This window comes from Lepus europaeus, chromosome 22, assembly GCF_033115175.1.
Source record: "Lepus europaeus isolate LE1 chromosome 22, mLepTim1.pri, whole genome shotgun sequence".
In the NCBI taxonomy this organism is placed as follows: Eukaryota; Metazoa; Chordata; class Mammalia; order Lagomorpha; family Leporidae; genus Lepus; species Lepus europaeus.
Window position 1 is genome coordinate 8,680,239 of NC_084848.1, and position 14,206 is coordinate 8,694,444.

General features: G+C 51.3%; 1 protein-coding gene across 1 annotated transcript in view; it reads right to left on the reverse strand.

Moving 5' to 3' along the window:
* Positions 1-10,857, reverse strand: part of PPP4R4 (protein phosphatase 4 regulatory subunit 4) — a 102,877-nt gene extending 92,020 nt beyond the window's left edge. The window contains exons 1-2 of the mRNA XM_062181266.1: positions 10,718-10,857; positions 9,290-9,363 (exon numbers count right to left, since the gene is read on the reverse strand). Of these exons, the coding sequence (XP_062037250.1) occupies positions 9,290-9,363; positions 10,718-10,831 (188 nt within the window). The 5' untranslated portion in view covers positions 10,832-10,857. The remainder of the gene's footprint in view (positions 1-9,289; positions 9,364-10,717) is intronic.
* Between the last annotated feature and the right edge of the window lie 3,349 nt (positions 10,858-14,206).

Sequence of the window (14,206 nt, forward strand, 5' to 3'; positions counted from 1 at the left end):
GCTTAGTTATAAAAGCCAAAAACTAGAAACAAGATAAATATCCTTCAACAGTTTAAAAAAAAAAAAAGAGCACTGTAGTATATTCATGTAACAGAATACCATACAGCAATGAAATTGAGTAATCTATTGCTACATACAATGTGGATAAATCTCTTTTTAAAAATTTGACCAAAAGAAGCTAGATACAGAGAGTCATACTGTTGTTCCTACTTCAGAGAGTTCCAAATCAGACAAACTAATCTATGGAACTAGACATCAGGAGAGTAGCCACCCTTTGAAGGGAGTTGGGGGTTGGGACAGTGACCAACAAGAGTACAGGGAGGCTCTCTGGATGACGTTCTGTTTCTTTTTTTCTTTTTTTTCTTTTTTTTTTTTTTTTTGACAGGTAGAATTAGTGAGAGAGAGAGACAAAGAGAAAGGTCTTCCTTCTGTTGGTTCACTCCCCAAATGACCACTATGGCCGGCGTGCTGCGCCGATCAGAAGCCAGGAGCCAGGTGCTTCCTCCTGGTCTCCCATGCAGGTGCAGGGGCCCAAGCACTTGGGCCATCCTCCACTGTCTTCCTGGGCCACAGCAGAGAGCTGGACTGGAAGAGGAGCAACCAGGACAGAATCCGGCACCCATATGGGATGCCAGTGCTGCAGGCAGAGGATTAACCAGGTGAGCCACAGAGCCGGCCCCCGTTCTGTTTCTTAATCTGGATGCTGGTGCACAGGGGTACTAGTGAAAATTCAACACACTGTGTATTTACGATTTGTACACATTTGCATGTACATTCAAAGTTCACTTTAAAAAGAAAGAAAATGTATGCTTAGGAGGGCATCTCTTTAACTGAGATTCCACATTCATCAGTTTGTTTTCTAAGTATATAGAGGCAAAGGAAAACAGATCACAGGACCAAATTCCATGGAGAGACAAGAAAGGACTACCACAGGCAAAGTAAGATCATCAGAGAGAACTCTGAAAAACGATGTCATCTCTCTCAAAAAGGTGTTTGATGGCTTTAAAAACCTCACCCCACTAAGCAACACTCTCCAGTCCAGTTCCCAGCTAATAGGTTTCTCTCTGGAATATCCAGACTTGCACTATCACTAGCTGAGTTACAACCAAGAGTGAGCAGTGATCCCAAACTTGTTCTCAATTTCCCTTGACAATGCAGTTGCATAATTTAATTAAAGATTATATATATATATATGAATACACAAACGGATTGTTTCTATGAAAACTAAGTTGAAGTTTTCAGAAAAATTCAATAAAGATAACAGCAAAGAAAATTGCTATCAAAGTATGGAAAACCAAGATGACTTCTAAGACATGTAAAAAAAATTACAAACCCAGGACCATGCTTTCAGACGGTTTTATAAGCATCTTTAAGTTCACACTCAAATTTAGGGAAATCTGAACTTGATGTTGAAAGTCCATTTGGGAGGCCGGTGCCGTGGCTTAACAGCCTAATCCTCCGCCTTGCGGCGCCGGCACACCGGGTTCTAGTCCTGGTTGGGGCGCCAAATTCCGTCCCGGTTGCCCCTCTTCCAGGCCAGCTCTCTGCTATGGCCCAGGAAGGCAGTGGAGGATGGCCCAAGTCCTTGGGCCCTGCACCCGCATGGGAGATCAGGAGAAGCACCTGGCTCCAAGCTTCGGATCAGCGAGATGCGCCAGCCACAGCGGCCATTGGAGGGTGAACCAACGGCAAAAAGGAAGACCTTTCTCTCTGTCTCTCTCTCACTATCCACTCTGCCTGTCAAAAAAAAAAAAAAAGAAAGAAAGAAAGTCCATTTGGGAGGGGTGATTTATGCAACAAAGTATAGACCCATACTCAAAGAAAAGGCCATAGCTCTACATCAAAATATTAGCAAAAGAATATGCTTTTATTGGCCGGCATTGCGGCTCAATAGGCTAATCCTCCACCTTGCGGCGCTGGCACCTCGGGTTCTGGTCCTGGTCAGGGCACCGGATTCTGTCCTGGTTGCTCCTCTTCCAGTCCAGCTCTCTGCTCTGGCCCGGGAATGCAGTGGAGGATGGCCCAAGTGCTTGGGCCCTGCACCCATATGGGAGACCAGGAGAAGCACCAGGCTCCTGGCTTCGGATCAGCGCAGTGCGCCAGCCGCGACGCGCCAGCCGCAGCAGCCATTGGGGGGTGAACCAACAGAAAAGGAAGACCTTTCTCTCTGTCTCTCTCTCTCACTGTCCACTCTGCCTGTCAAAAAAAAAAAAAAAGAATATGCTTTTATCAATTTTATGATTCCTACTTGTTACAATTTGGATAATAGTTTAGTTATATCCTTCCCAAAAGTCCATGTATTTGGGGCTTGGTCTCCAAAGGTTAATTTTAATGGTTAATGGATTACAGTGTTCAGAAGGTGGGACCAGTGGAAAATCTTTAGGTCACAGGAGACTTGCCCAAGGAAAGCAGTTCTTATTGGAGGGTCGGTCTTATAAGCTTCCTGGCACACTATGGAGCCATTCCTTCCCACATGTTGTGCCATCACCAGCCTCCCCAGCACCAGACGAATGGGGCCACTTGAGCTTGGACTGAGAATCCAACTGTAAGCAGAAATAAAGCTACTTCCCTCCTAATGTGCTCCTCTTGGGTATTTTAGTTAAAGTAACAAAATCGGACAAATACATCACTTTCACCAATTTTTTTGAATGAACTAACCAACTAACCAACCACCCTAACTGCGAGAGATTTTAATAGTCTCTTTATAGCGCTAAAGAAAACTGGTCAAGCAATACTGGCCACCCAAGGCCATACACACACATGTGTGTGCATGTTCTTTGTCTCTTATAAACATACATACCTCTCAGCCCTCATGGAAACAGTACTAAAAGGCAGAAGGCATCAAAACTAGATAAGGAAATAGGTCTTAAAGATAAGAGCACGAGGGGCACCGATCCTGTCCCGGTTGCCCCTCTTCCAGGCCAGCTCTCTGCTGTGGCCAGGGAGTGCAGTGGAGGATGGCCCAAGTCCTTGGGACCTGCACCCCATGGGAGACCAGGATAAGTACCTGGCTCCTGCCATCGGATCAGCGCGGTGCGCTGGCTGCAGCGCGCCTACCGCGGCGGCCATTGGAGGGTGAACCAACAGCAAAAGGAAGACCTTTCTCTCTGTCTCTCTCTCACTGTCCACTCTGCCTATCAAAAAAAAAAAAAAAAGATAAGAGCACGTAAGTGAGTTTTTCACACAACGTTTTGCTTTTGGATAGCAAATAGGATAGGTATTTTTGAAAGATAAAAAGCGAGCTGAGTTAGCAAATCCAACTGCTGGAGTTCTTCCTTACTGCCTGGTCGCTACCCCTTTCTAGACCTGACCACAAGAAGACGGATGGCAGAGCTCCCAGCTCTGGGCAGCCATTGCCATCGATTTCCACTGAGGTGACTGCAGAAATCTCACTGCTACGTCACTAGGGGGAGCACTTACTCCTTAAAAAAAAAAAAAAAAGTGGGAAGAGCAAAGCCGAAGAGTTCCCAGTTAAAGATGTACTTCATCCGACTGTCCAGGGGAGGCAAACGCAAGAGGTTTTAGAACTCACGGTACAAAGTGAAAAAAAGTTTAAAAGTCAGATGTAACTTTAAGAGCAAGCAACATAAAATTTAGGTCAGGGGCAGTCACCAGAAACATATTTGGTACCTAATATAAATAGTAAATACTGCTTAAGATAAGGTCATTTGTAAGAAAATGGAAATCCGTATTACTATTACTCAACTTAAAATGCTTCATTGCCGGCGCTGTGGCTCAACAGGCTAATCCTCCACTTTGCAGCGCCGGCACTCCGGGTTCTAGTCCCAGTCGGGGCGCCGGATTCTATCCCGGTTGCCCCTCTTCCAGTCCAGCTCTCTGCTCTGGCCCGGGAGTGCAGAGGAGGATGGCCCAAGTGCTTGGGCCCTGCACCTGCATGGGAGACCAGGAGAGGCACCTGGCTCCTGGCTTCGGATCAGCGCGGTGCGGCCATTGGAGGGTGAACCAACGGCAAAGGAAGACCTTTCTCTCTGTCTCTCTCTCTCTCTCTCACTGTCCACTCTGCCTGTCAAAAAACGAAAGAAAAAAATGCTTCATTATAGTTTATGGAGACTCTACTGTCTGATAATACTAACAGCCAAAGATATTAGGGAGTACCTCTCAAAACCTTCACTTGATATTTTACTGGCCTGTTACTTTACTAAATTATTGGAAGGCAAGATTCACGCCATTTCTCTTTACAAGTTTTAAATGTACCTCAGTCGCCTAAGTAGCTTGGAAATAGGGAAGGAAGACGGAAGCAAACTAATTCAGTTGGGTACCAATCATGTGGCAGGTGCTTTACTCATAATACAACCACTTTGGGAAACAGGAGTTATTATTTGCATTTTACAGATGGGTAAAAACCAGCTCAAAACCTGTAAGTAACTTGCCTATGGTCACATAGATGGCAAATGTACTCTAAGTCTGGTTCTATTGCCAACAATACAATACAAAAAAAAAAAAAAAATACGAAGTTGCTTAATTTTGATTAGCATTTTCATCATCTTGAAAAACATTTCATTCCATTAAGAGGCAGATATTTTAAGTCACAGCAAAGAACAAGGAGTCAAAAAGCAACATGAAATGTGGCTTATCTTCCAAGACCTTGCAATCCATTAAAGAAAACAAAACACTGAAGTGAAGGAAGGAACAAAGTGAGGCAAACTGCCGGCTGACGACACAGCCACAGCGTGACCAAGCTCCGAGAAGTCTGGAGTCCACGCGTTCCCGGCGGTTAGGGAGGACCTTCCGACATGGGCAAGACTGCAGCTGGATCCGGGGGACAGGAAGTGCTGGGAGGTAGAATGGAGGGGATTCCAGCACAACTCTTTCAAACAGTGGAGTCCTGAGTGGAAACAGCCCACGTGAGCATCCACTGACTAGTGAATGACTAAAACGTGGTTACCCATACAACAGAATACCACTCAGCAATAAAAAGGAATAAATTACTGACACATGCTACAGCATGGATAACCCTAAAAACATGCCTGCAGTGCCGACATCCCATAAGAGAAATAGTTCAAGTCCTGGCTGCTCTACTTCCAATCCAGCTCCCTGCTAATTCTCCTGTGAAAGCAGCGGAAGATGGCTCAAGTGCTTAGGTCCCTGCCACTCATGTGGGAGATCTGGAAGGAGTTCCTGGCTCCTGGCTCCACCATGGACCAGCCCCAACCGTTGTGGCCATTTAGGCACTGAATCAGCAGATGGACAATATCTCTCTATCTCTTCTTCTGTTATCTCTGTCTTTCAAATAAATAAATAAATCTTTAATTAAAAAAAAAAAAAGGCCAGTGCCGCGGCTCACTAGGCTAATCCTCCGCCTGCGGCGCCCACACCCCGGGTTCTAGTCCCGGTTGGGGCACCGCATTCCGTCCCAGTTGCTCCTCTTCCAGTCCAGCTCTCTGCTGTGGCCCAGGAGTGCAGTGGAGGATGGCCCAAGTGTTTGGGCCCTGCACCCGCATGGGAGACCAGGAGGAAGCACCTGGCTCCTGGCTTCGGATCAGCCAGCGCGCCGGCCATAGCGGCCATTTGAGGGGTGAACCAACAGAAGGAAGACCTTTCTCTCTCTCTCTCACTGTCTAACTCTGCCTGTCAAAAAAAAAAAAAAAAAAAAAGTCAGCCAAGGCTAAGCCAGAAAGCAATTTAGTGGTTCCTGGGGATGGAAGGAGTAGGAAGTGAGGCAGAATTGCTAATGGTAATGATTCTACAACTTCTGTGAATATGGAGCCTGTGTCATGGCTCAGTGAGTTAAACCACCATCCGCAGAGCCAGCATCCCATATAAGCGCTGGTTCAAGTCTCGGTTACTCCACTCCTGATCCAGCTCCCTGCTAATGTGCCTGGGAAGGCAGAAAATCATGGCCCAAGTATTTGGATTCCTGCCACCCATGTGAGACCTGGATGGTGTTCCAGGCTCCTGGCTTCCACTTGTCCCTGACCTGGCCATTGCAGTCATTTGGGGAGTGAACCAGTGGATGGAAGATATCTCTCCCTCTCTCTCTCTCTCTCTCTCTCTCTCTCTGTAATTCCACATTTAAAATAAATAATTTTTTAAATTCTATGACTATACTACTAACTCCTAAAATGTACAATTTAAATGGATAGACTAAATGTAATGTGAATTATATTGCAATCAAGCCACTTAGAAAGTGAAGGACTAATGGGATGTCACATTGTACGGCTAAATGCAGTCATTTATGGAGAATTCTGAATGCCAGGCTTAAGAATTTGGGATTCATCTGGTAGCAATCAGATACATCAATGAGATTCACTTACTGCAAGCACGATATACATACTTAGGACCCTAATAACATTTTTCACATATTTTAAGTACATCCCTAAAATATATGCCAAAAGCACAAAGAGAGAGAGAACAGGAAAAAAAGATGCTATGGAATGATTTTGACTAAGATACAAGCTGTGACTATTAGGAAACTTGTTTTGCTTCAGTGCTAAATGCCACAGATGGGCATATCAGCATCATATTTATGCAAAACCACAATTTCATCTGTGTCAAGTCTTCAAATACCATAATGTTCTAAACGTAATTGTGAAAACAGCATTGGTAACTGACCTATCGGATCTTGGCGTGACATAACGAACAGTGCAGTTTGATTTTCACTGGATGGCGGTACTCTGTATATAATTCTTTTCTTAGATATTGGATTCAATTTAAATTTCAGCTATCAGAGCCTCCACTAATACAAAGCATTTCCTACCAATGCTTACCCATTTGACTCTGAATTCCAATTTAACATAGTAGTCCAGAGTAGTCAACATACAAAATTAGAACACTAAAGAGCTGAATCTGACACAGAAAAGCAGAGAGCAAATATATATGTGGATGTGTGTGTGTGTTTGTGTGTGAATATTAAATACCCAATACAGAGGAAAAAGTAAAACATTCAAAAATAAACCTGAAAATCACCCACAGAGGAAAAAACAAACTAGACTTAGGAGCAGGTTCCACAGCACTGAAAAGAACACATGTGTATATTGTGGGGGTGGGGGGTGGGGGGGTAAATTACATTTACAGCAGAAAGCTCATTACATGAAAGCAGATGAGGGTTTCCCAGAGGCCAAGGCTGGACCCTGTCTAGGAGACAGCCCTGCCTCCCCGCCCCGAATCCAGGGAAGAAAGGACCTTTCAGGCAGGCCAGGAGCTGGCCTAAAGGCGAAGCCCCACTGTGCCCCAGGGGGCAGCAAGATGGCAGCAATACAAAAGCCAGCTCAGCTGGAGGAGCCACACACAACCAACCAGTGTTCCCCTTCCAAGTCACCTTGCAACCTCGCCAAGCCAGGTGAGCCACAAGAAACTCCAGGAGCTATCAGATCTCTTTTGAAACTCTTGTCTAAGAACGGCCCATCTGTCTCCAGGAGGGTTTTGTAAGTTCCAGAACTTTCATTCTGTATCTGAGAAACAAAGCCCACTCAGACAACCTGCTCCACTGACACACAGTAAGAGGAGAGCAGAAAACAAATAAGCTTTCCTAAAAGAGAAACCTTATCTCTGGGATCTAGAATAAGGTGTTGGCTATCCCAAGGAAGTAGAGCCAGACTCTCCGTTCGCTGATTCCAAGTCAGTGTGTATGCTGCAGAAAAGAACTCAGTGGGAATAAGGAGGCGCTTCTTCCAAATCATTACCTGCTGCATGTCAAGAGATTCACCCAAACTCTGCAACCGTCTACCTCCTAGAAGTAAAAGAAATGTGGCAAAAGGCAAATGTTGACCACTGTTGCTCACTGTATAAACGGATGAATGACTACGGAATAGCAATTAGCCAGATCAAACTTAACAGCAAAGCGTCAAAACGGGTTACAAGTTGCATTAGTCTCTAAGTCAGCACCCAAAGCCGTGTTACCGGCACTAACTTAAGAGTCCTTTTAAATAAATAGGTAGAAATGGTAAGAGCAAAAGAGAGGGCAACAGCACATCAACACAAAGTCGAAGATCCAGAAGTGGTTTAAGTTGCATTAGTCTCTAAGTCAGCACCCAAAGCCCGTGTTACCGGCACTAACTTAAGAGTCCTTTTAAATAAATAGGTAGAAATGGTAAGAGCAAAAGAGAGGGCAACAGCACATCAACACAAAGTCGAAGATCCAGAAGTGGTTTAAGTTGCATTAGTCTCTAAGTCAGCACCCAAAGCCCGTGTTACCGGCACTAACTTAAGAGTCCTTTTAAATAAATAGGTAGAAATGGTAAGAGCAAAAGAGAGGGCGACAGCACATCAACACAAAGTCGAAGATCCAGAAGTGGTTTAAATGATGGGACCACAGGAGGGAATGCTCTAGACCATAGCAGGCTAATATTCTGACTAGTAAGAGTAGAAACTGACATTGCCCCCGGTGGGCTACAGAATAATTAAGAAAATGAGAGTCTTGCAGAGGGACTTTTTAAAATGAGATCATTCCGAGGTGAACACGGGACTGGAAACGTGATCTACGAACTGGGAAGGAAACTTGCCAGCACCTGAAACTGGCCAAGTAGACCTGAGCTAAGGAAACCAAGATGACAAATATTCCAGGAGATAAATGATCCCGCTATTCAAAATCTGATTCTGAGCTTGGGGGGCGGGGGGGGGGGGGCAGGATTGAAGACTAACTTGCCAAAGGCAGTGGGAAAAGGCTCTGTGAGTTGAACAAAAACTTTAAAGTAATTTTACACAAAAGGCCTCGGGCAATTTTCTGTGTCAAGTACTTTCAGTGATCTGTTCACTGACACCTACTGTATGAACTTCTAAGAAGCTAAACCTAAACACTATTTTTTAACTAATTCAGGAAAATCTTGTAAATATTTGCAATAACCACTTTCTGTACGCAATTCTGTAGCGCCTGTAAGACAGTCTGAAACTTAAATGACAGTCGGCTCGATGTCACAAAAATCCCTCTCCGGCAAAATTACAGAGTCAGGCAGAAAAAGCATACAAGCAGGACCCCCTGAACCCCAGACTCGACCATCATCACTGGGGACGGCTTTTTCTACATAGCAAGTAGCAGACCGTGTCCACACTCCACAAGGAACCTAAAAATTAACCCCTGGATACTCTCAAAGCTCACTTAAACTTACTAAATCTTACGTGAGAAAAACCAAAACTGGAAAAGGAAAAAGAAAAAGAAAAAGAAAAAAAGGATGAGGTTGAACTCAAGCCATCACATCGATCCACACCTAAATCTAACTTAGAACGGAATTGGGTGCTACACACGCAGAAGCGCTCGGTTTAAGTGGGTAGGCAAACACCACCACGCTGCCTCGGGCAAGGGACAGGGGTTCGCAGGACGAACAGGAAGTACCTGAGCAGATAGACAGCCCTTTCGATGTCACTGAGGTCTTCGTCAACTGTCAGTTTTTCTATTTCTTCTGGTGTCTGTCAAGTGCAAAACAAATTATGCAGCAAACATCGGGTCGGGCTGGGAGCACGGAGGAGTGAGAAAGTTCCACAATCAGGCACCAGCTGCGCAAAGGGGCCAGGGGCCTGAGGATCGGGCAGCATGGGCTCGGAGTCGCTGGGTGGGTGGGTGGTCGAGTCTGGGGGAGTTTTGGTTCCTGCCTTCGCCTGGCGCCCTTCTAGCTCCCGGACTCACACCGCGGCTTCGGAACCTGCTGAAATCAGTGTCACACGCCCGGGCCACACGCGCACACGCACACACACGCACACTTTTTCTAATCTCCAACATTTCCCACCGCAGGGAACGCTCCAGGGGGATGGATGAACCGAGCGAGGTGGGGGGGAAGGACGCGGTCCGGAGCGGGGGAAGGGAAGGGAGTCGGGGAGCCAGGGCATTGCGGCAGGGGGTGCGGGCGAGCTGCGGGCGCCTGGAGAGGTCGGCCGGGGGTCGGGGGTCCTTAAACCCGGTGCGCGGGCAGTGCCGAGGCCGGAGGAGAGGGCTCCGCGGGGCAGGGGGAGCGGGCGAGCTGCGGGCGCCCTGGAGAGGTCGGCCGGGGGTCGGGGGGGTTCGGTGCGCGGGCAGTGCCGAGGCCGGAGGAGAGGACTCCGCGGGGCAGGGGGAGCCCTGGAGAGGTCGGCCGGGGGTCCGGGCAGAGCCGAGGCCGGAGGAGAGGGCTCCGCGGGGCAGGGGGAGCCCTGGAGAGGTCGGCCGGGGGTCGGGGGGTGCCGAGGCCGGAGGAGACGGCTCCGCGGGGCAGGGGGAGCCCTGGAGAGGTCGGCCGGGGGTCGGGGGGTGCCGAGGCCGGAGGAGAGGGCTCCGCGGGCGCCGGCTGAGGGCTGACCCCCGCCAAGGGGTGGGGAGGTCTCAGTCAGAGTCCGGGGCGGGGGTGGGGGCTGGGAGCAAAGGACGCGCGGTGACTCAGGCCGGGGCCCAAGGGCCGAGGGGGCTTTGGAGAGGGGCCCACGGGGCTGACTGCGCGGCCGAGGGACGCCGAGCTGCGCTGGGGGCGGGGGCCCGGCGCGATCGCCGTGCGGGGAGAGGGTGCGGGGATGGGACCTGGGGCGTTTCGGGGCGCACTCGGGGCCGCGCGGACCGAGGGGCCAGCCTGGGGCCGGGGCTCCGCGGGCTGCGGCTGAGGGAGCCGTCACTGAGGGGCCGCCGCGATGACAGGCGCCCGGCCGTTCCCAGGGGCAGCCCCTCGCGGACGGGGGTCCCGCCTGGGGGAGCCGGGGCCGCTTGAGGCAGGGCCCGGGGGGGCGGCTCAGGGCGGCCGGCGACGCGGCTGGCGAGGACCGGCCGGGCGCCCACGGGGCATTTCTCGGCGGGGCGCACCTTGAGGCTCCGGCGGACCGGCCTCTCGATGATGGTGAGCTCCTGCAGGTCCTCCATGTAGCCGAACAGGCTGTTCTGACTGAAATCCATCGCGGCGGCCGGCGGCGGATGCATGGACCGCCGGGCCCCGTCGCCGCCCGGGCCCGAGCGGCCCCGGGATGCCGGACGCGCGCAGCCCCGCGGCCGCCCACCAGCAGGACTTTCGGAACCCGCTCGGTGCCGCCGCGGGAGCCGAGCGGGGAGGAGGGCGGGCGGCGGGCGCGGGAGCGCGGCCCGCCGAGGGGGCGGGGCAGGCCGGGCGAGGGGGCGGGCCGCGGGGGCGGGGCTGGGGCCGGGGCCCGCCCCCTCCCGGCCGCCGCGCGCGCCCGCGGCGGGACGCAACTGCCGCGCAACGTCGCGGCCGTCCCCGCGCCCCGCGGCGCCGCGGCTCCGGGCCCTGCCGGCCCCGCGCCCCGCCCCCAGCCGAGCGCGCCCCTGCCCGCGGCGCGTGCGCAGCGCCCTCCGCCTGCCGCAGCCCGCGGAGGCGCGCTGGGGGCGGAGTGGCCGGGTCCGAGGGGCCGCGGGTCGCGGGGGCGGGCGGGGGCTGCCCGTAAGGTGTTGTTCGGTTACTCTCCCCGGACCGCAGACCGCAGCTGTGGGCGTGCGTGGTTCAGCCCCAGCCCTGGGAGGTGGGGCGCAGCCTGGACGGCTGACGTTTGGGGAGGCGTCCTGGGGGCGGGACCCCACAGCGAGTGTTAGAACGACCCCCAGGGCTTTCGCGGGAGAAAGGAGAGCCCGCCCTCGGCAGCTAAGCCGGGCCGGGCGGGCAGAGTGGACCGCGGCGAGGTGGGAGGGCGAGGGGCGCCTGGCGCGCACCTGGCCCTGCGGGAGGTGATGGGGGGACCCGTAGGGCTTGGACCGCGGTCCTCCCCCAGTCCCCGTCTGTCTGCACCCGCTCCATCCCTCTCCCAGGGGCACGGCTCGCGCCTCGAGGACCTGTCCTGCGTGTGTCGGGAGGTGTCTGGGTCACGGACCCACCGTGATGGGAGGGGACGCTGTTCTTTCCTGGCGTCTCTCCGTGCGGCTCCGCACCAGAGCGCATTCTGACCCGAAGAGTGCTGGAGTCACCAGGCAGTGGGGAATGGGGGTAGACGCGCCCTGCACGGATCTGGGTCCACGTGGGGGTGCCCTCCAGAGCAGCTCTGCCGGCTTCGGTTCCCACCAATGAACCCTGAAGGGCGGGGGCCGCCCCACTGAGGCGCTGACATTCGTGTCACCTGTGTCCTAGTTGACAGGGGTCTGGCGCCGCGTGTTTCTCAGTAGCACCCTTGATGGTGTGTTAGTGAACTCACACAACAGCGCCTGCAGTCTCCCTGACATCATGCTTCACCTAACCCAGGTCTTCGGCCACCTGGACTCCTCTCCAGGGCGCGAAGAGCCTTCAAAAAGTCCATGGAAAGTGTTCCTTGACTGGTGGGTTAGCAAATTCCCATAGACTTAAGTATGCAAGGTTGTTTTTAACTGATTTACCTCTTCTCCCCCCTTTTCTGCTGGAGTTCCTATCTTTCTGAACAAACTGAAGCAGTGTCTTCATTCTAGATATGGATCCCTTGTCAGTTTTGGTCATTGCAAGTCTTTCTCCCGATCTTCTATGAATTCTGTTAGCTTAGTCTTTCCTATCCTACCATGAAGGAGAAATACTTAAATTTTGATGTAGCCAAATGCATCAGATTTTAGCCTTGTGTATGCTTTGGGGTCTTGTGTAGGAATCTTTTCTCTCCCACAGTCATTTTCCCTTATCTGGCCTCATACTCCAACCTGTCACAGCAGATCTTGATCAACCTGGAGTTCAACTCCAACATAAAAGGATACTTTAAAAAGTTTGTGGAAAATGGAGTTAAGTTAGTGTATTTTGGCACAAGAATTTTTGAAATTTGTGCATAGCTTTTTCATAACACATATGTTCCGTGAACTTCTTTGAAGACCCCGCCTATGGCGCCCTAGGAAGAAGCTAGGATTTTATGTGCATGGTGAGCCAGTGGTCGGGCAGCAGCTGGCCAGCAGTCTGTCTGCCCCACCAGAGTGTACAGTGTCCTTATCGGCTGCCGAGTCGCCCAGGCACACAGCCTGCTCCCAGGCTCACGTGGCTGTTCTGATCTAGATCTGTTTCCGTGCCCGTGCTGCTGGGTCCGGCTTACACGGGAGTCACATGGTGTCACGTGGTGTCACTTTCTGTGGTTTCAGTTACCTCGGTCACCTGTGGTCTGAAAATATTAGGTGGAAAATTCCAGAAATAAGTCGTAGGTTTTCAGTTGTTTCTCTTCTGAGCCGCGGCATGAGAGCTCACGCCATCCCACCCAGAACTGGACTCCAGGCGTCCTTTGTTGGCTGTATCCTTGCTCCTGTGTGCCAGTTACCCATCCCAGTTATCAGACTGACTCACAGCGCTTGTGTCCGAGGAACCCTATTTACAAAGGCAGTAACTGTTGTATTCTATTGTTCATCTCTTCCTGTACCCAACTTATAAATCAAACTGTATCATAAATAGAAAGTATGCAAGAACTGGTACATAGAGGGTCATGTGTATGGCATTGGGTACTACGGTTTCAAGCATCCACTGTGAGTCTTGAAGCTCCGAGGATCAAGACTGCCATATGTCCTAACAGCTGACAGACAGCATCTCCCCACACTTCACTTTCCTTTTTTTTCAGTATTGCCTTTGACATTAAAAGTGAAAGTGGTCCATGGCAACCACCACGCTGGAACTCGGGCTTTCTGATCCCTACTCCTAAGGAGGAATGAAGGATGCATGGAAGAGGGCAGAGCTGTGGTGGGCCGAGGATGGGGACACGGGGGGAGGTGGTTTTCCCGAGCGAATACTGTGTCCTCCCTCCTTGAGCGTTTGTGAGATGCCCACTGATCTGTGACTGATAATATGACACGGTGTTTACCCTGATCCAGCCAAGGAGTGTGAACACATCCTTGGGTTTTGGGACGGGATCATTGGAGACCGGATGGCCTTCGTCTTGAGCGTCTGAGCGACTGTGGACAGAGCTGTGTTGGCTGTTAGACCACTGCCTGGAAGACGCTCGGTTTGCCGAGAGGCGTCTTTAGTAACTGCTCTGAGAACCACCCTGCTGTGGAAGGGGCCTAGAGCGGGCTGCGGGAGCCTGAGGCCCAGTCCTGCTCTGCCAGCGACATGCGGCAGCAAAACTCTCCAGGACTCGTGTTCCTTACCCAGGACGTTCATACTGTCTCAAGGTGGCTCGGCAGCAGCCCCGGGAAATGCAGAAAAGATGCATCACTTTTCCACTTTCCCAGACAGGCTCAGAGACCGCTAAGAAAAGCCAGGTCTGTCCACCCCGTGTGTTCGTCCAACAACAGGATGGTACCAAGCATGTGGCCTCGGAGCCCACTTGACTGGGTTTGACTCCAGGATCTGCTACTTCCCACCCTCAGCGAGGCACTTAAGCCCTCTGACCCCACCCCCAACCCTTATTCAGCTCTAAG